The following is a 21861-nucleotide window of genomic DNA, read 5'->3' as shown; positions in this document are numbered from 1 at the left end:
TCTCGTGGGCTTTGAAGAGATGTGTGCTCTGGGGCCAGCTACTCCCTTTGCACGTTTTGTGCTATTCCCACCAAGGTCCTGTCAGCAAGCGAAAGACTCAGATTTTGGAACATTCTGGATTTTGGAATTCCAGATAAGGGGTAATCAACCTCTCTCTCTCTCTCTCTCTCTCTCTCTCTCTCTCTCTCTCTATCTATCTATCTATCTATCTCTGTGTTTGCTTGTGTGTGTATACACATTCTTTTTCATCAAATTAAAAGCAGGGCTCTGCTGGAACAATAATTGGGCAAAAAAAATGACATATGAGGAATCCTTTCTAATGTACTAAATGCATGCATGATCCAAAGTGTTTTACAAACATCAAAGTAGTTGGACTTAACAATTTTTTTAAAAGACAAACCATAAATGTGAGGGGGAAAATAACGAGACAAATAAGAAGAAAGAGAAGTTCAGTCAGGTAGCAAAATCCTTTTTCCTTACTAGCTGTTCCCTGGTATTCAGTTCAGGCTTCAGAACAATAATGTAGATTTTAGGGATGAAGATGCAACCCAGCAATCCAGCACTGGAGGCCAAGATGGAGAAGATCTCCACGGCCACCATGTATTTCCCCTTGGTGCTCAAGTAGGCCGGGATAAATGATACCCAGACACTGCAAAACACCAGCATGCTGAAGGTGATCAGCTTGGCTTCATTGAAAGTATCTGGCAGTTTTCTGGCAAAGAAAGCCACGGCAAAGCTGATGATGGCCAGAAAGCCCATGTAGCCAAGCACAGTGTAGAACATGGTGGGTGAACCTTCATTGCATTGCAATACGATCTGAGTGGATTGAGAACGCATGTCTGATTCTGGGAAGGGGGGAGACGTGGTCAGCCATACTGCACAGATGGCACTCTGAGTCAGAGAAGAGAGTATGATGACTGACACTGCCAGCCTCTTCCCGACCCATTTCCTCATCCTGTTTCCAGGTTTGGTGGCCATGAAAGCCACCACCACAGTGAGGGTTTTGGCCAACACACAGGAAACAGCAATGGAGAAGATGATGCCAAACACAGTTTGGCGGAGAAGGCAGGTCACCCTCCCAGGCTGGCCAATGAACAGAAAGGAGCAGAGGAAGCAAAGCAGCAGAGAGCAGAGGAGGGCACAGGTGATGCTCCAGTTGTTGGCCTTGACTATGGGAGTATCGTGGTGTTGAATGAAGACCCACATCACTATTCCAGTGACTGCAGAAAAGAAGAGAGCCAAGGAAATCAATGTAATTCCCAAGGGCTCTTGACACGACAAGTAAGTTATTGTTTTAGGGATGCACTGATCCTGCTTCCTGTTTGGGTGGTGATCTTCTGGGCACTTGTGGCATTCTTCTGCATCTGGAAATAACAAGCAAATTCATGCAAATATAGTACAGGAGAACTTGCACACAGTTTGTAATTTTATTTAGTTATAGTTCCACATACCGTTATTTAAATATTGTCATATTCTGCTCTATGGGTTATAGCAAGCCTTTCATCGCCAGGATTGGGCTGTCACATGGAGCCTCTTACGATGGTGGAAGGCACATCCATTGTTGGAAAATGGCGGCCAACAGAGCAGGCAGCACTCCATTGCTGGCCATTTTTATGAGCGCTGCTTCATGAGGCAGCAGTGCTGCAGCTCAGCCAAACAGACCCTGCAGAACCAAGTAAGGTGTTCAGTGGGGGGAGGTGATGGATAGGAGGGTGAGTGGGGAGGGGTGGTTAGTTGCAAAACTGGGTGAAGAGGGGGAGGAACAGGGGCGTGGAGGCAGCAGGAGTTAATGTCACTTTGTATTCTTTTACTTACCTGTCTGGACTGAGATGCTATCTTCAGAGCACTGAGCGCAGTCATAGCAACACACCTGGGCACCCTGACGAACAATCCTGCTGTGTCCAGGAGGACAACTGTCAACACATGTGGACTGTGGAAGCATCTATCAACAAGTAGAAAAGCATCACATTGAGAACCTGAAACCAGCCATTTCTTCCTGTGTTCTGTCATGTTGAGTTCAACCTATTTACCCACTGAGGTTCTAGGAGGGATTGAAAGAGTCTCTGTGACACTCAAAATACCATGGTGCAACAGGGCCTGAGACAACAACAGCACGGAGAATGAAGGGTTCTGGGTCAGAGCACAACCTTCCTCTGATCATTTTCTGCTGTGGATTCTACAATTCAGGAAGATAATAGAAATCCTCACTTGGCTGTACTTGTGATTCCACACTATGGCACTTCTGTTGATGGTGAACTCTTTTCCTGCAGGAGCCCAGGGGTCCACCCGTCCAACACGGATTCTATGAAAGGACTTATTGGGATATGTGACTGTGTTCATGATGTCATATGGAGCTGCCAAATCCATGTTTTCATCAAAGAATATTTCTTCCCCAACACTATTGTTGAAGTGAACATTTTTCAGAAAGGAGTGAAGCTAGTTTGGAAGTGAGAAAAATGTGAATGAGCTGCTTTCAGTGGTCAAAACCTAGTGCAACTTCCCTGAAAGTATTGGATTTGTTACATTTGCACATAAGTTAATGGCCCTATCCCCAGGGCCACAGCACTAGTCTTAAGTGTGTGGCCCTGGCAGCAGCCATCACAAACCTACTGTAAAGTGATGGAATGTTTATAGTTATTAGATGCCATTTGAGGAACATTTGCCTGGAAGTAACCCCATCTGAACTCTAAGAATGCCCTGAGAATCAGTGATTGAACTGTGGGGGAAATGCACCACGTCCTGGATGACATTCATAAGCACACTCCCAAACTCCAACCAAATTTGTCCAAATTATGGCCCACCCTGTAGTCTTCTTAGAAATGACTCATTAGAGAAGACTAATTAAGGCCTAAATCCTAACCAACTTTCCAGCACTGACATGGCTGAGCCAGTGGGGCATATGCTGCAGTTGGGGGCAGTCATGGAGGCGTCCTCAAGGTAAGGGAATGCTTGTTCCCTTACCTCGGAGCTGCTTCGCCCTGATCTCGGTCCTGGAAAGATGGTTAGGACTGCGCCCGAAAGGGGACTGCACAAAACCTAAGATGATTTTGCCAGTCCTAGTTAAATGACTGAGAAAACACTTCCATTTTTGCCATATGTGAAACCAGCAGGAAAGAGAGAGGGTGCTGGTAATATCTGCAGTAGGGCAAGGTACTCTTGCCAATTACAGGTTGAGCCTCTTTATTTCTGTGGGTTCTGTTCCAAGCACTCACATAGAAGTGTGAAAAACGCACTACAGCAAATCAATGTTAAAAACAAAGTTTCTTTGCTCTGGTGATTTACAAACAACCTTGCTGTCCTTCGTGATGTAAGATAAGAGTCATTAAGAAGACAATCCATCAATCAGTCGTCCTGCAAGGGCTTACAAAGGCGCTTCACTCAATCCCTCCCTTCACCAATGCAAAGTGATTACCTTTCTTTCACATGCTCAGGGGGAAGGGAGGGGTCACTTGGAGAGAGAAGGATTGATGGATTGTCAGCCAGTTGCCCTCTCTCTCATTAAGGAGGCTATTGTTAAAGGACTGGTCAGTTTTTTAAACTGATTATAAAGGGATGCATTTTTCCCCTTCTCCAGGGATCAGCACATTCCTTCTCATCTGCAGTGGCCATTTGTGTTGAGACAAATCTGTGTATAAAACATCCATGTATAACAAGGCTGGACCTGTATGACATTTCTTATTAAACTGAATTAATAGGAGAATTCACTCTACCTGCCACGGATGAACATCCCTGAAGTCCCATGATCCTCCATCTCCCATCAATTTCTGTTTTGACCTCGATGAATCTATGGCATGGAGTGCATGTGCCAGAGCATAAACAGAATTGTAGATGCCATAACTATGACCAGGCACTCCTGTTTCAAATATGGACTTGGGGAGGCTGCTCATCTTTTCACTCCCCGTGCAGGGTTTTCCTGCTGGTATATATTGACCAATTAAAGGCAACGAACAGTAAAACATACTGGACCAGAAAAGCTGGAACACAAATTGATGAAATTCTTTAAGATATAATGTCTCAAGAAAATCTGCATATCCTGCCATTTCATTTGTGTGGAGTGCAAAGGACAAAGTGCCATTGAAAGATTGTGGTGTGAATAGTTTCAGATGGAATACAGAAGAGAAATCCCAGTGAGCTGTTATGATCCAAACCCTCTCTATTGGTTTCATTTCATCATGTTCACTTTTTGATAGAATCTTGCGTAAACCCTCCATGGAACGAAACCCCCCATGAACAAGAATCACGTTGCTTTTGGCTGAGGAGATGGTAGAACGTGCTCGTTCCAGTTGGTCATGAATCTGCTTCTCCATTTCTCCCCAGAAGGACTTGAGCGTTGGAACAACTTCCCTAAAAGCGATGCAAATGTGGCTCTGGAGGAGCCTGGGCTTGAGGATCCGCCCAAAGGTCTCTCCGCTGTCGTCATCTGAGACAATGAGGCCAACCCAGGTCCATCCGAAATGCTGAAGCAGCTGCACAATCCCATCGTACTGAGACTTTTCATTTGGGATCATCCGGTATAAGGAGGGGAACTGAGTTTTGTCACTTAAGGCTGGATCAAAGGAGCCATAACTGAGCTAAAAGGAATGCCAGTGATATTTTCAGAGCTAAGAACCATTCACAGCCTGCAAATAGCAATTGTGTCCCTTGATGTGTGACACAATAGAAATTTGATTTCAATTTCTGTTTCATTCTCTAGCAAATATTGTGGAGACTTCTGATGCTGTAGACTGGGCAGGATTACTGGCATACTAATTATACCTTATGCACAATGCCACATGTCAGAGTCCAATTAAAATTTTTAAAGGGTTCAGGATTTGGCATAGAAAATGGGCAGGTTGTACTTTCTTTCCCTGCCCATTGCTTCTTTACTACCAATTTCTCCCATTTTCCCCTTCCCCTCAGTGTACAAAATGAAGGCCGGCACATGTTATGAACACTACCAGTTGACACATTGCTGGTAGCAGAAGAGCTTAGCTTCTGGTTTTCTAACTAGAAAGCAACCTAACTCTAATACCCAGTATGCACACATTCTCATGCAAAGTGTAATTAGAACCTGATTGAAACATGAATGACCAAAGCTAAGCAAAAAGAGCACAACAGAGTCTTTTGGCCCATCACTTTGGGTGAGACATATGTAGGAATACAGCATGTTTGCCTTCCCTAACTTTTCCATTGCTTGAAAATATACACAGAGATGAAGGCACATACCTGTGGTATCCTATAGAGATTGACAATGTGGGGCATCTGCCTGGCGTTATAAGTGGTGAGTCCTCCAATGATAGCCCTTAGCTTGACTTTCATTCCACAATTGTAATTGAGGGGATTCTGAAATTCTGAGAAAAGAACTTCCATGGTGCCAGCACAGGATCCCTTTGCATTGAAAGCATTTAGGCAGATTGTGTAACTCAGTGAGTTGTTGGGTAAAAGGTTGGAATTTGTGTTGATCTCACTTATGGCAAACCAAAAAACAGAGACATGGTGGAAGTTCTGAGGTAGTAAGCTGTAAAGAAGTATGCTCGTTGAATATTAGACCTTGTACGTGTAAAAAAGCACAGTACCTCTGAACTAAGGTATAGCTACTAGGCACTGCGGTTTGTAGTACTTAATATCTCATAGTAGGTCTTTTGTATTTTGATCCTTTAGAACAGGGATGGCCAACCCGCAGCATACCCCATGCCATGTTTTATGTAGAGAATCTTCATTGTGCAACTCCACCTTAATGTCACTTTTAGCGATTACCATGACAGATAAGTAGAGCTGTTAGAGCCTCCAAATTTAAGGGCAGTATATCTCCCAGTGCCAGAAGGTACAAAGCAAGAAGGCTGGGAGTGCTGTCTGGTGCTTTCTAAAGTCATCTGATTGAGACCAGAAAGGTGGCCTGCATCAACCCTGAGTCCAGCCCAGCAGGACTTGTTCCAAGGTGCATGTAATGTATGTTCATTGCCCTTCTGCACAGTGGAGCCTCCCTCTGCCTGCCCATCTTCTCATCCACAAAGATGATCTTAGCCAGGATCTCTTTGCAGATGATTTTTCTGAAGATGTGATCTTTGCCGAACTGGGCTTTGCTGATCTTGTTGGTCATCTCTCGTTGGCACCACCACCTTCTCGTTGGCACCACCCCATTCTGTCCCTGCCGCTTTCTACAGCCACCCCTTGCCTTTTCAGTGCTCTACCAATACCCGCCTTGTCAGGTAAGAAAGTAACCCACCAGTTGGCGGAATGCAACTCACTGGCATCCGCCCTATTGGTTTTCTGTCCTGTCCATCATTCTTTTCCTCCCCTTCTCCCATTTTCCTACTAGAGCAAACCAAGAGGAGTGGGCGTGGCTGCCCTGAATGGACCCATTACGGTGTTAGAAACTTGGGGGCATGCTGTGTAAGGAGTTGCAAAGGAAGCAAGCAAACCATCAACTGCTGCAATGCTTTCTTTGTTATGATTTACATGTTTTTCAGAAATGCATGGCGACTTTGTGAGTGCCACTTGGAAAGTGTCCACGTGCCACTAGCGGCACATGTGGCACAGGTCAGCCACTCCTGCTTTAGAACATTGGTACATCATTGGAAAGGAAAGAAGGATGAGGTGGAGGCTAAGAGGCAAGAATGGGACAGGCACCATTGGGGAAGCAAAGGAAAAGAAGGATGGGGAGAGAAGTTGCTACTAAACTGGAGTGATGAGAAGAAGGGCAGAGGAAGAGAATGTGGGGCAGTGGTAGCAGGAAGGAGAAACACTACAAGGCAATGGGCGTGGCCTGATGTAGAGAGGAGGGCAGGCACCCGAGAGCAGGGGTGTCAAACTCATTTCATATAGAGGGCCGAAGTTAGCATTCAGGGCTTTAGCTGAGGGCCAGAAGTGATGTCATTAAGCAGAAAGTGACATCATTAAGCAGCTAGTGGTCAGAAATCAGACCCTGTTCTCATATAAAAACACATTAACTGCAAATGACAGAAGAGAAAATACACAAATCTTGATCATATCTCAAGATTTGGGAGAGCCCAATTTTCATGTGGGCTTCCTTTTCAGTGATAACACCTCAGAAGCTGAGAGCCTGAGGGCCAGATAAAAAGTTTCCAGGGGCCACATCTGGCCCCTGGGCCTTATGTTTGACACCCCTGCCCTAGAGACTGGGGGAGCTTTGTGAGGGGAAGAGGGCTATTACCAAGGAGTGGCCACCAAGGTCCCGAGTTCTGCACAGGATGGCACTGGAGAAACGGGAGCCCTAATGCAGAAGCTCCAGACTGGGGAGGAGTGGAGGCCAGGAGGAGGGAAGAGAAGGAGGGAAGAAGCTAAGTCTGAAACTGAGCAAAAACGAGAGCAGAGAACCCCTGGCTTCAGCATTTTCAGAAACTACATATCTAGCCATCACTGCATGATATTGAAAGTCAATGCACATTTTTAAACTTCTGCACCTCAAACGCTCCGCATCTGATTCCTCTGAAATTTGACCAGTGTACGGTGCACAATAAGGCTGCAATCCTATACACACTTTCCTAGGAGTAAGCCCAGTTGAGCACAATGGAACTTACTTCTAAGCAGACATGCATAGGATTGTGCTGTCAGTATATTCTCTGAGCCTTGGTTGATACAGTTCAGACAATATTTTTTTCATATTACAATTAATGGAGTGTTTATAATGGGGAATGCAGTTGGATTCATCGGCATTAAATGGCCCCATTATAACGAGATCAAAGATAATGACGACTTTCCCCCTTCTAGTCACAGAAATATTGAGAATGTCCATTTTCACACACTGAGGAACTACATACTTACATGCCACTTTGTGAGAAAAGTGGGCGTGTACTAAAGTTGAACTCATCCCAAAAGTTAAGGTAAAGAGAGACAAATTCAGCAATCAGTATTTCATCTGGAGAAACCTCAATAGGAGTTGGAGACCTTGGCCTCCAGCCACATTGGTAGTCCTGGTGCTTGCAGAAAACATGAGGCAGCAAAAGGAGCAGCAGCAATGCCATCTGCCCACAGTTCTTGTCCACAGCTAAACCGGTCGAAGTTTGTTGTGCGATACACACCAACTGCGCAATCACCACAGGAATCAGTCTTGAAAGAGGCTCCTAAAACCAAGACACTGCTGCACCCAATTCCCCACCTGGAGTCTCAAACATTCAGTTGATCCTTCCTTGCCTGCCTCCAATTTACCTTGAAGAAGCTGGTAGCTGACAGGTTGCTTTGGAACCAGCCTTCATAGATGGAGTGCCTCATCAGCTCCTGGGATGGATTCATCTGTTTCTGTTTTGAATTCTGCTTGTGGTCTCTGGTTAGCCATGGGACTTTTGGAGCTAGATAAGTATAATTATCCGAATTACAGGGTTGAGAATTGCCATTTCCAACTTGCTCAGTTCTCTTCAAAACTCAAGAAGTTATGTCTGTTGGCTATACAGCCAGGGGCCAGACGCACTGCATGATGGGTATGGAGTAGAAGTTTCTGAATTGATTTAGACTAGCATGAGAACAATGGAAATAGGAGGAAGAAGTGACCACAGGTGACCAGATTGGATTTCTATCTGTGGCTTTTAGCCAGCAGCAGTGGACCTACCATTCACTGAAAAGGGCTAATGGCCAGATGCAAAGCTCTGCATGCCTCTAGGACCACGCAGAAGCCTTACTGAGACTCCAGACGTGGTCGGACAAACAGGGAAACCTCAGATGCCCTCCTTGGTTTGTCCTGGAGTTGTGCGAGGCTCTGTAGCGATCCCATGAGTGGGGGGGGGGTATGGATTCGAGCACAGGGCGGTGGCAGCATCTTGCGGGGGAGCCATCACAGACCTTGACCCTGAGCGTGGGGCTGGGGAAGTCCACCACTGTTAGCCAGCCAACCAAAAAGTCACCCCAGATAACAGGATAAGTGAAATACAGTATTGAGATTGTACTTATTTCTTTTCATATTTTGCATTTAGCTTTTTGCCTAGCATAGTAAATGCTAACAACCCGATCCTGTATGTGAGACAAGCTGGTATAAAGGGAGCCCTGCCAGCATTCTACTGGCAGAAGAGTTTTTGCTGACAGAGGTAGACCTAGTGCCAGCCAAAATGCTGCACCACCGCGTATCAAACACAGACGAGATGCTAGTGCAATCCCAGCAGCATGAGGGTATTCCATGGGCTTGTCACGGAGTATGGCAGTGCCAAATCCGATCCCTGCCCTGCTTCTTGGGTCTTTCTGGGGCCTTTCTTGGGTAGGTGGGTGCCTCCCTCTCATAAGGCTCTCTATGGGCCCTAGGAGGGAGGGTTTGTCCCTGGGGTGGTGCAGTCCCTGGCCCACTTTGCACTCACCTTCACTAGCTAATATACTGGGCTGTGATGGGCTCCTGGATGGCAATGCCCCAGGAACTGCTGGGCTGGCTTTGCATCAGTAGGTGGGATGTCCATGGGCTTGAGCCCCCTTCCCCATCAGCCAGGGCTGCTGTGTTCTTCTGCAGGCCATACTGTGGAACATGGCACAAACACCTTGGTGACCTTGGTCCTCATCAGAAGCCCCCTGGATAGTTGCAGGCACCAGAAGAATATCTTCCGCATCCCAAACCCACACATCACAGTCATAGATGGTATGCCATGTTGAACCTGGCCATAGGCCTTGGGGGCTCCATCACCTAAGGCATCATGGACTAAGGCCATGGGGTAGCTATGGTTAAGATGGAGGCAGCTAGCTATCATCATGTGACTGCAAGGCCCTCCAACCCCAAGTCCCCACACCTACCTAGGAGCCGGCTCTTCCCCTCTGGCCATGACGCCATGGTGGCCTTGATGACAGAAGAGTCAAGAAACTGGGCACCATGGATGCTGCCAGGGAACTTGGCAGTGATGCTGGTAAAGAGTCCCCAGGCATCACAGGTTGCCTAGACATTCAGGGTGTGCTGCTGATGTCTGTTGCAGTTCATCCTGGGCACTTCAGGTGGAGTGGATATACCCACATGTGTCACATCAACAATGGAGATGAATTTGAGAAACACCACAACGCCATATGATTCTTAATGCAGGTGATGCAGCTATGCCACAGCAGTGAGGAAGGTGACATAGACAGACAGGTGCAGGAAGTTGGCACTGAGGAACTCATCAACAGATCAACTGGTAGATAATTAGTCAGTTCCTGTATTGACATGTGATGACTGTGCTTGCCACATACTTGAGTCCAGACCAATTGCTACACCTGGTGCTGCTTGCACAACCTATCCAACCTGTTCCAGCTAATCTTCCCTCAATCCTCCCCCTAACCATGACCTGCCCTCACGACCCACTACTTCCTTCCACCTCTGACTTATCTGTTCCAGCTGTGCATCTGGAAGTTCACAACATCGCCACCGCTTTTGTGACATGGTTAAGAGGACATAACAGCACTAGAGTGTGAGATCCGCTGCCGTGGGCTCTCTATGGAATTGGGTTGCCCGACTGCTTTTTTTCATGAGTCTGTGAGCCTACCAATTTTCTCTCCCGAGAAACTTCCATGGAACAATAAGGCACTACAAATCTTTTTGTTGCCTGTGAATTATTTATTTTAAACTTTTGTATCCTGCCTGTCCTATGCTGAAACAAAAGCATGGCTTTTGAGTGGCAAAGTGCAACTTTTGAGTGGCAGCTTCAGCTCAGCCCTCAATTTAACTTCCCATCAAACAGAAGGAAAAAGTTTCATTTGCTTTAGTTAATAGAGTAATGTTTATAGAGAGATGGCTTCATTCGACATCACCATTGATTATCTTTTGACTATGAGGTGCTTCACAAGCATAAAGGTGGACCGGATTTTGTACATGGCCTATAGCCTTATCCCGATCGCCCAATTAAAAGGTGATTGAGTTTGTTTGGCCTGGGCAGGACACGAGAGTCCCTCCCCATGGGGGAGGAGAAAGGGGCTGGGGCTGGCAGCTACAGCAGACCTTTTAAAAGGGCACGAGACCCAGTCCTCTTCCTTCTTTGCACGTGGGCACCGTGGAAACAGAGTGGACCTGACCCCATCCAGCCACCTTAGGACCAGTGCAACTCCCGAGGAGGCCTCCTGCGCTGGATCTCATGTGCAGCATGTTTGATCTGTAAGGTGGGGATGGGTGTTTGGACAGGCTCTGCCCAGGGAAGGATCAGGTGCAGTCCAGGCACACTTTCCTGGAAGTAAGCCCAGGGGAGTTTCCCACACTTTCCTGGAAGTAAGCCCCGGGGAGTGCAGGGGGACTTGCTCCAAGCAGACATGCTTGGAGTGTGCGCTCAGTCCCTGGCCTGGTGGGCAGAGGGGGCAGGCTGCCGCCTTCTAGCTCAGAGCCGGGACTCCCTGCTGGCCTTGCCCTGCTGCTGCAGGTGCCCACAAGGGTTGCCCTGGGAGGGTGCCCACAAGGGTTGCTGGAGAGGGGTGCTGTGATCACAGGGCTGCTCCAGGGCTCCCGCCTGCCCAAGTAGCAGGTTGCAGTGCACTCCACGTGGGAGCAGGCTCCGCATCGCGTGGAGCTCTCCCGAAGGTGCAGGTGCCTGACCGCGCAGCCGCAGGAATGTTGCAGCTCCCTGCATGCGGCTGGCAGGCAAGCCCAGGGCTCCCAGTGCGCTCCTCAAGGGAGCAGGATCTGCATGGCACGGAGCAGGCATCTGGCCGCACGTTGCTCGAGCTGCAGGACTGTTGCAGCTCCCTGCATGTGGCTGCAGGCCAGCACGGGACTCCAGGAGGTGTCCCGCCAAGCCCAGATCCCTGCTGCATGCAGGATCACGCACATGGGGAGTCGCCATGGGAGGCGGGCACCAGCTCAGCGCCTCCACATCAACCACTTTCATGCGAGTAAGCCCCAGAGATAGGCATGCAGAGGCTTGGACCATGGGGCTGCAGTCCTCGCCCCACTTTCCAGGGAGTAAGCCCTTTGGACTATAATGGGTCTTGCTTCTGAGGAGGCAGGCAGAGCCTTGGAATCTGGCTGCAATCCTAGGCACACTTTCCTGAGAGTAAGCCCCATAGTCTGTAATGGGCCTTGCTTCTGAGGAGGCAGGCAGAGCCTTGTACTCTGGCCGTAATCCTAAACACACTTTCTTGAGAGTAAGCCCCATAGTCTATAATGGGCCTTGCTTCTGAGGAGGCAGATAGAGCCTTGGACTCTGGCCACAATCCTAGCCACGCTTTCCTGGGAGTAAGCTCCATGGACTATAAGGGGCCTTGCTTCTGGATCATAGGGCTGCAGTTCTCACACCACTTTCCAAGGAGTAAGCTCCTTGGGCTATAAGGGGGCTTGATTCTGAACAGGCACACGGAGACTTGGTCATAGGGTTGCAGTCCTCGCCCACTTTAAGTAAGCCCCTTGGGTGATAATGGGGGCTTGCTTCTGATGGGGCATGCAGAGGCTTGGAGCATAGGGCTCAGATCCTGGCTCCAACTTCCAAGGAATAAGTCCCAGGAGTATAAGTGGTCTTGTATCCAGGTAGACATAGCTGGGCTTAAGGCTACAATACTGTCCTCACTTTCCTGGGAGTGTATTCCATCCATTTTAATGGGACGTAATGATGAGTATACGGGCATAAAATGAGCTCCAAGCCAGTACAGATACACCAGCCCAACCTGACCTCCTCCTTGTTAATACTTCATCAGTTTTGGAGGATATTTAGAGGCACATGGGGAGCAGCTTTGAAAGCTGCCTGGCCAGGCTTCAGCACCCAAGGAATGGGGCAGAGTGGATGGGGCATTTAATATGAGAGTATAGCATTTAATATTATGTTTTCCCTGGGCATCAGCAGGGCATTTAGTAACTCACTTGGTGGACATGTTGCCCTTGCTCCTTGAGAGAGGAGATATGTGTTCCACCCCCTACGCCTTTAAGGGAAGAGTGGCGTTCTATTACCAACCTGCTTAACAGGCAGGCTACCCCTTCTCCTTAGGGGAGGATGACGATCTGTTACCAGGCTGCCAAATGGGTATGCTTACCCGACTTCTGTGTGTGTGTGTGTGTGTGGGGGGGGGGTGTTCTGTCAACAATGTGCTTACCAGGAGTACTGCCCCTACTCCTTTCAGAGAAGGGGGGTGTTCTGGTGCAGACCCACTTAGTGGGCATAATGCCACTAGGCCTTTGGAAGAGGGGAGGAGGTTTCTGTTAGCAACCCACGTAGCCGTTTCTCCTTAGAGTGGGGTGAGGTTTCGTTACCAGCCCACTTAATGGGTGCACCGTCCCGGCTCCTGCGGGAGGGGCAATGTTTGGTTACAACCCCCCTTACGGATTTGTGGCCCCTTCTTCTTCGAGAGGGGGCGTTCTATTAGCAACCGTTTAATGGGTGCTCTGCCCCCACCCAGGAAAGTTGTAATGTTCTGTTACTAGCCCGCTTGACAGGATTGACAACCCACTGGCAGGTATGCTGCCTCTGTTCCTTGAGAGAAGGGTGAGGTTACCAACCCACTTAATGATGAGCGGTCCCTCCTCCAGTGGGGGAGGGCTGAGGTTATGTCAGCAAAGTTGCTACCAACCTGCTTAACAGGCAGTGTTACCAACCACATTAATGGGTGTGCTATCCCTGCTTCAGTGGGAAAGGTGGGATGTGCTGTCAACAACCTGCTAACAGGTACGCAGCCCTTATTCCGTTGTAGAGAGGGGCGATGCCGCTAACTCACTTAACAGGTAAACGGTCCCTGCTCTGGTGAGGGAGGGGTGAAGTTAGGGTGACAAACTGCTTAGCTACCCCTACTCCTTTAAGAGAGGGGTGAGGTTTTCCAACCTGCTTGACAGGCGGGTTGCCGCTGTGCCCAGTTGAGGCACTGCAGGAGTACGAGTGGGAGTCCTGTTCCAGCACGCGGACGGCTCCCCGCTGACTTTATCCCAGTCTAGGGTGGTCTTTTCGCATGCCCTCATAGCCCTGGAGTTGCAGCCAAAGGAGTATAGCCTTCATTCCAGGTAGGACCTTGGCATTCTACAGCTTATAGGCACTACATCCGGATCTTTTAGAGGCAGGCTCCTTCATTGGCACCCCCCTTTTATGGGGGGGGGGCGCTGCAATGGGCAGGGTTGTGGCAAAAACTTATCTTTCTTCTTCTGCAGGATGTGGTGAGAAGCTGGTTTGTGAACTGTCTGTGGCCATTCCATGGTAGTTTGATGGCCGGATCCCAAAGGATCTCCTCTATGGAGAACTTGTGCAAGGTAAGTGCCCTACAGGTAGACCACAGCTGTGATACAAGGACATCTGCAAGAGGGATCTGAAGGCCTTAGGGATGGACCTCAACAAGTGGGAAACCCTGGCCTCTGAGCGGCCCGCTTGGAAGCAGGCTGTGCAACGTGGCCTTTCCCAGTTTGAAGAGACACTTGGCCAACAGTCTGAGGCAAAGAGGCAAAGAAGGAAGGCCCATAGCCAGGGAGACAGACCAGGGACAGACTGCACTTGCTCCCAGTGTGGAAGGGATTGTCACTCCTGAATCGGCCTTTTCAGCAACACTAGACGCTGTTCCAGAACCACCTTTCAGAGCGCGATACCATAGTCTTTCGAGACTGAAGGTTGCCAACTACAGTATTGGGCCCGCAAGTGGGCAGCCATGAGGCATTTTGGAATGCAGCTTGGGCATGGCCCTGCCATGCAAGTTGGCTGACTGGCCAAGCAGGGGATGCGGTGGGGCCAGCTGCTACCCGCAATGGCGGAGTAATTGAAGGAGAACTTGTCGTCTGACATATTGGTGATCCACCTGTGCAAAATGATCTGTGTGGGATGTCCGGGGCTGCCGCTCAGGCCCAAAGCAGGCAAGGAGCTCGCCACCCTTCAGGGTTGGCTGCACGGCATCACAATGGACTGGTTGGACTCCTTCAGCAGCGGGTGTGGCATGGTGCCAGCCACTGTGCTGAGGTGGAGAGGATGAGGTGAAAAGTTGCCAAAGAGATTGGCCAGATTGTGGCACGGACCTTCTCAATGCCTGCTCTCTACAGAGGAGATGGCTGCACTTGTCTGAGCAGAGGGCGGACATCTTTCTGAGAGACCTGCAGGATGGCCTTAAGGCACTTCTCCCCCTGGTTGGGAGCGGGGGGGTCAAGCGCTAGGCTGACCCCTCCTTGTGACAGGTTTTGCGGGTTAGGAGGTGTGAATGGGACTTTTGGTATGCACCTTCAGGCGGCATAGGCAGGGCAGAACCCTATTTCAGTCCTCAGGGGCTGAGGCACGAGGACGTAGACGGGGCCCTGGCCAGGACCGCGGGGCACACCTCAGAAACAATCCCGATCATCCAATTAAAAGGTGATTGGAGTTTGTTTGGCCTGGCCGGGACACGAGAGTCCCTCCCCAAGGGGGAGGAGAAAGGGGCTGGGTCTGGCAGCTACAGCAGACCTTTTAAAAGGGCACGAGACCCAGCCCTCTTCCTTCTTTGCACGTGGGCACCGTGGGAATACCCGCCCACCCACCCTGGAGGCAGTCTGAGTTTAACTGGTCGCCGTTTGGGGCCGGGTAGGATTTTTTTGCTCCCTGCCAAGATTGGCTGAAGGACAGGCAGTTTTTTTCACCTACCCCAGACTGTTGTGGGCCAGGGGGTTACACTCCCCCTGTTTGCAAGCTGCCATTGGTCACTTTAAGAGGGAAGGTGGTGCGGGTTAGGAGGCGTGAATGGGACTTTGGCATGCACCTTCAGGCAGCATAGGCAGGGCGGAACCCTATTTCAGTCCTCAGGGGCTCGGCGGCACGAGGACGTAGACGGGGCCCTGGCTGGGATCGCGGGGCACACCTCAGAGGCTCAGCGGCTCGAGGTGGCGCAGTCCGCGGTCCGGCTGCCTTCCCCTTAAGGGATAGACATGGATGAGACGCGCCGCCCAGCAGCGGGGCACGACTTGCAGTCAGGTGCATGCCCGCCTGGGGGCAGAGGTTTCTGGTACTGCCCAGAGGTCCCTCCCCGCACCACACGGGCTTTCGCTGCCTCGGATGCTGCAGGTCTCAGCCTCTGCTTCTCTTGCTAATGTGAAATAAAGTGGCCCTTTCTCCCATATCTGTTGTCTCGAGTGTTCATTGGACAGTGCCGAAACAAAACAAGATAATACACAATACGGAAAGTGCAACAGTAATAAGAGGAAAGGAAGAATTTAGGTAAGGACCAAAATTACTTTTTCCTTACTAGCTGTTCTTTGGTGTTCAACTCAGGCCTCAGTACAATAATGTAGACTTTAGGGATGAAGATGCAACCCAGCAATCCAGCAATGGAGGCCAAGATGGAGAAGATCTCCACGGCCACCATGTATTTCCCCTTGGTGCTCAAGTAGGCCGGGATAAATGATACCCAGACACTGCAAAACACCAGCATGCTGAAGGTGATCAGCTTGGCTTCATTGAAAGTATCTGGCAGTTTTCTGGCAAAGAAAGCCACGGCAAAGCTGATGATGGCCAGAAAGCCCATGTAGCCAAGCACAGTGTAGAACATGGTGGGTGCACCTTCGTTGCATTGCACTATGATTTGAGTGAGCTGAGAACGCATGTCTGATTCTGGGAAGGGAGAATTTTCCCTTGCCTTCCAAAAAGGAGATCCATAGTGCCTAAACAGGTCCCCATTGAATTGGTGGCACTCTCTCCAATCTGAAATCCCAATGTCTTGTTGGGTAAGAGGTCAGCATTCTCGTTGATTTCATTGATTGCAAATACAAAGCTCAGGAGTTGGTGGTATTTTTTGGAACAAAGCTGCAATGACAATTTCCCTTAGTTAATATGCACATGATTCCTATTTTCATTGTATAGACCAGTGGCGTAGCTAATGATCATGTAGCCTGGTGCCAAGCTCAAAATATTGACCCAGAAGTGACGTCACAACCAGAAGTGACGTCATGCCTGAGTTTTTTAAAAAGTGGATATTGGGAGAAAACCTGCCTTCTCCCCCCAGCAGCTTGCCACCCACTTGCTCTGCTGCCTCCCCCCAATCAGTGGCATAACTAAGGCATCAGTCTGCTACCTGGGGTCAGAGATTTGTAGCCCCACACCAGACAAAATCAAATTTATTTAAGTAAATAAATAAAAAGTGTGCCTCTGATTGGTTCAAGACACTATGCTGGTGATGGAAATATTTTAGGATTCGTTCTCTGACGCAATGCTAAACAGTCATAAAGCCTTTAGATTTCAAAATGTAGGCTTTTATTTACAGCTATTTACAGATTAGAAACAGATTTCAGATTCAGGTTGGATACAGGTTGGATACAGAAGTTTTACCCTTTTGGCTGCTTCCTTTGTTTCTCAGAGAACCACACCCAGACCTTCTTACTTGTAGTCTGTAACAAACAACTGACCATGTGATATTGCATGTGACTTCCACGTCCTTATTGGGCATACTGGTGCATGGTTCCAGCCCTAACTGGGAAGTCTGTTACCCATTTATGGAGAAGTTTCAGGCCTGCAACTTTGATTACACAGGAGTCTGGAATTTTACTTCTTGGGACACTATGACATACATGTTCTTTTGTGCAGGTCAACTTGACATAATGGCTTTCCTATCCTGTTTTTAACAGCAATACTAGTCACTGCTTTGGCTCCTAATTTTGGTTGTTTTTCTCATCTGAGAGAAGTTAGGTTAACCCTTTAAAATCTCCATCACTGGGGTGAAGAGGGATGGTTATTCTCTCCCTGCTGATATATATAAGAGGGGCACCACTTGAAAAAGTGCCTTTTTACCCAGTTAGCAGGGGTAACTATATTATGGTACATGGAAATGAGAGCTGACTCATATTATCACCTTATTGGTTTCATGCTGTATCATGATAACATGTCATTGGCTCTCAGAACAGTCAGTCTCATAGGTCAGTTTTGAGTTAATAAAATCCACTTTTTGTACCATAAGGTTTTTCATTTTTTAGTTAATCGGCCATAACTTTTGATAGAATACAGATATTCCAATGTGGTTTGCTTCATTGCATTCAGCATTAAATTGCCTTTCCAATGATATATAACATGATGGTGTTATTCATACATACCAAGACTTTCACAATTTGGTTGCTAGTGTCAACCTCAACTTGTTGCCCCCCTAAAGCTTGATGCCTGGTGCAACTGCTACCCCCTCAACCTCCTTAGCTATGCCACTAGTATAGAGAAAAGGTCAGTTTGATCACACGTTTATGGCAGTGGATCTCACAATCTGCTGCTGTTAGTCCATTTACAATGGCATGAGAGGGGTGCTACCATCAGGCACTTGGGAGCTGCTGGTGCAAATGTCCTGAGTCTCCAATCACTGCTAACATGACTGCTTTTACTCCTGGGTTCCTCTCTTCTCCTCTCCCCCTTATCTTTTTTTCCCAGCAGCCAAAAAAAGATGTGATTTTGACTTACCAGCACTGTAGAATTTCGCACATATATATTCATAGTTACTATATGATCAATAGCTTACACTAAGTGTGTGGCTACAGAAGCCCCTTCCAGATGCAAATTCCTCCTCCCGGTCAAAATCTCCTTGGCAGAAGCAGAGAACTTAAAGGATCCTATTTGCATGCAACATGAAGGGTGCAATTCTAACTGCACCCTGAGCTGGCACAATTTCATTGGGGAAAATTAGCAAATAATAAAATAATAATAATAACAGTATTTATATACCGCTTTTCAACAAAAAGTTCCCAAAGCAGTTTACAGAAAAAAAAAATCAAATAACTAATGGCTCCCTGTCCCAAAAGGGCTCACAATCTACAAAGATGCAAAAAAAAAAAAAAAAAAAAACACCAGCAGGCAGCCACTAGAAAAGACACTGCTGGGGGGAGGTAGGCCAGTTACTCTCCCCCTGCTGAATAAAAGAGGAGCACCCACTTGAAAAAGTTCCTCTTACCAGTTAGCAGGGGTAATGTACTGTATGTACGATGGACTATCGTTAGTCTAAGGTCAAGTTTTATGATCATTATAGCTACTTGGAAGCACCTTAAACTTTTCTTTAAAAAAAATATTACCAGGCTCGACACTGAGGTGGCAGTCGTTCTTCCAGGCTTTAACTCTGGATGGTGCCAATTTCCTCTCTTGCTAAAGCTGGTGATGGAATGTGTTGTAGCTGATCCCTCCTGTTCACCAGCAGAACACATAAGACATGTTGAGGGACTGCATGCACACTGGGCATTTCACAAGCACACACCACAAATTGTATGAGACAAGATGGTATAAATTGGGCCACTTCATTGCTTACAGAATTCATTCCACTTAGTCATGCTGTGGATTCTGACTGGGGAGCTCCTTCCATCCCCCTTTGGTCTGGACACCTCCCCTGAGGGAGTCAGATGCAGGTGTTTGTGTGCCCCTTGGGGTATTAGCACCCTGGCTCCAACCAGCAATCAGCTCAAGCCAACCTCTGATTCCCCACCAATCCCTGGAAACAGGGTCAAGGCAGCAAAATTGCTCAGCTCATCCCAAGCTGGGAAGCATTTAGGATGCACCTGGCAATTCAGGCCTTAAGGGTCACCAGCCAGCATCCCCAAGACAGCACCTGGAGATTGGTATTTGCTTCCCCTGAAGCCCTTACATACCATAGATGCACAGAGAACCTTATTCCTAGCCCCAAACCTGTACTGTTCCTGCCAGAAGTGGCCAACTGGCTAAACCAGGGGTGTTAATCAGGGGAGGGCAGGCGGTCTGGTCTAGAGGGTTGAGCCTCCATTTGCCTGAATATAACATCCGAAGGTCGCCAGTTCGAGGCCACCGGCACTGTGCGACATTGAAGCAGCTGACAAGCTGAGCCGAGCTATTCCATCTGCTCTGAGCGTGGGAGGATGGAGGCCAGAATGTGCGACCAGATCAAGAAAGAAACATCTGAATGTTGTGGTTTCTTGAAAGATAGAAACCTTCTTTCAAATTGTAAAAATCACTATGGGGATTTAAATTGCCTGCCTATGTAAACTGCCTTGAATAAACTCTAAGAAGAAATCTGAGGACCAAGGAAGGCGGTATAGAAATACCTGTATAATAATAATAATAATAATAATAATAATAATAATAATAATAATAATAATAATAATAATAATAATAATAATAATAATAATAACAACAACAACAACAACAACAACAACAACAACAACAGGTATTTATAGACCGCCTTTCTTGGTATTCAAGACTTTATTCAAGGCGGTTTACATAGGCAGGTTTATTAAATCCACGCAGGGATTTTTACAAATTGAAAGAAGGTTCTTTCTTTCAAGAACCACTACATTCAAGGTGTTACACTCCAATCTGGTTTAACATTCTGGCCTCCATCCTCCCACGCTCCGAGCAGATGGAACAGCTCAGCTGCAGCTTGCCAGCTGCTTCAAGGTCGCACGGTGCCGGTGGCCTCGAACTGGCGACCTTGTGGATGTTATCTTCAGGCAGACGGAGGCTCTACCCTCTAGACCAGACCTCCTGTAGTATTATTATTATTATTATTATTATTATTATTATTATTATTATTATTATTATTATTATTATTATTATTATTAAACCTAAGGCCCACAGGTCAGATAGGGCCCACAGAAGCTCTTTCTCTGGCCCATGTGATAATTGGGCTGTCCCAGTGGCACTCTTTCAACAGTGCTGCCTCTACTGAGGCAGTACTTGGCAGAGCTCCTCTCAGCTGCTGAGCTGGGCAGTGATGCCCTGGCAAAAGTGGCAATGCTGAAAGGGTAACCCACATGAAAATCGAGCACTCCCATATATTGAAAATAAGATTAAGATTTGAATATTTTCTCCTCTGTCATCTGCAGCTAATGAGCTCCTACGCGAAAACAAATTGCTTATTTCTGGCCATCATCTGCTTAACGATGTCATTTCCAGCCCTCAGCAGCACAATTAGACAGCAAGCCACAAGTCACTCACCTGCAGAAATAAGTTCTTGGAGAATGAATTAGTTGACTATCATCTCACTACAAGACTTTTAATCAAGTATTCTCCGGGGGTATCATTTCAAACAATAAAAGAACTTAATAATTAGGAAAAGCGGTAATTGGAGGTTCATTAAACGGTAGTTCCCTTGAATGCACAACAAAGAAAGAAAGAAATTCACCAATGATGAGATCTTGCGTTGGACTAAGTACTGCACTTTCCATTTGTGGCAGGACACCCCACCTGGGGTTACAATTATTGCCAGAAACATGATACAGGTGCAGAAGCAAAGACAGCACTCTGAGTCCAAAGTCATTTTGTCCCCTGTCTAGGATGATCTCCTTCATTGTCCCGTAAACACCCAGCCGGTTGATGGCCACATTCATTGGTTCAATTAGCCAAGCATCATCAGTCGCTTTCAAAGCACTCTTGCTTTCAAAGCACTCAGTGGAAAAACTGGGCTGCAAGGAACTAGTCCTTTTGCAAGAAGCCTTTGTAGATGTTGCTGAGCATGTCATCAGCTCCTCAGAGGAGCAGTGGCTTTTGTTGTTCAAGTGGGAAGTGTGAAAAAAACCAGACCACACTCCTCCTGACAGTGTGATCTCTTTATTGCCCTCAGGGTGATCAAGTGGCCACAAGCCCTTATGGCCCCTTGACACCCGCAGATCTCTCCAAGACTGTTTGCCAATTAGCTCTTAAACCCCCAGAGCTTCCACTCCTGGTAGCCAGGACAAATTTGGGGAACCCTCCCCCTTGAGTAGTACTCCAGCTTACACCCCCCCCTTGGACTCAGCTTGGAAAAAGTAGTCGGCTCCCGTTACAGGGTCTCCAGGGTCCTCCCCAGACACACTGGATTGTCTCCCACAACCAGTCCCCTGTACTTCCTCCTTCCCAATAATCCAGTCAGTGGTAAAGAATAGGATTTATTGAATAAAAGATTAAAGCAAGGTTATACAGACAGCACTGCATCAGTCTAAGATTAAGAAATTTAGAAAAGAGCACTCCAATACAATACAACACCCAGCACAAATAAAATAACAACTAACTCCTAGCTCTAACTATCACTCACCAAAGTCCTAGCTTTCAAAGTCCAATCTACCCCATCTTGCCGCAGTCAATTTGGGTCACTCTCACCAGGATG

General features: G+C 47.8%; 1 protein-coding gene across 1 annotated transcript; it reads right to left on the bottom strand.

Annotated features, from left to right (window-relative positions):
• Nucleotides 1–453: 453 nt before the first annotated feature.
• LOC136654018 (vomeronasal type-2 receptor 26-like) lies at nt 454–2367 on the bottom strand. Its single transcript, XM_066630879.1, has 2 exons — nt 2209–2367; nt 454–1299 (listed from the first exon to the last, which is right to left on the bottom strand). The coding sequence occupies exons 1-2, from the start codon at nt 2365–2367 to the stop codon at nt 454–456; spliced, it is 1005 nt and encodes a 334-aa protein (XP_066486976.1).
• Between the last annotated feature and the right edge of the window lie 19494 nt (nt 2368–21861).

Source organism: Tiliqua scincoides, chromosome 5, assembly GCF_035046505.1.
Source record: "Tiliqua scincoides isolate rTilSci1 chromosome 5, rTilSci1.hap2, whole genome shotgun sequence".
NCBI lineage: Eukaryota > Metazoa > Chordata > Lepidosauria > Squamata > Scincidae > Tiliqua > Tiliqua scincoides.
Note: the sequence above shows the minus strand (reverse complement) of the source record. Positions and strands in the feature narration are given on the sequence as shown.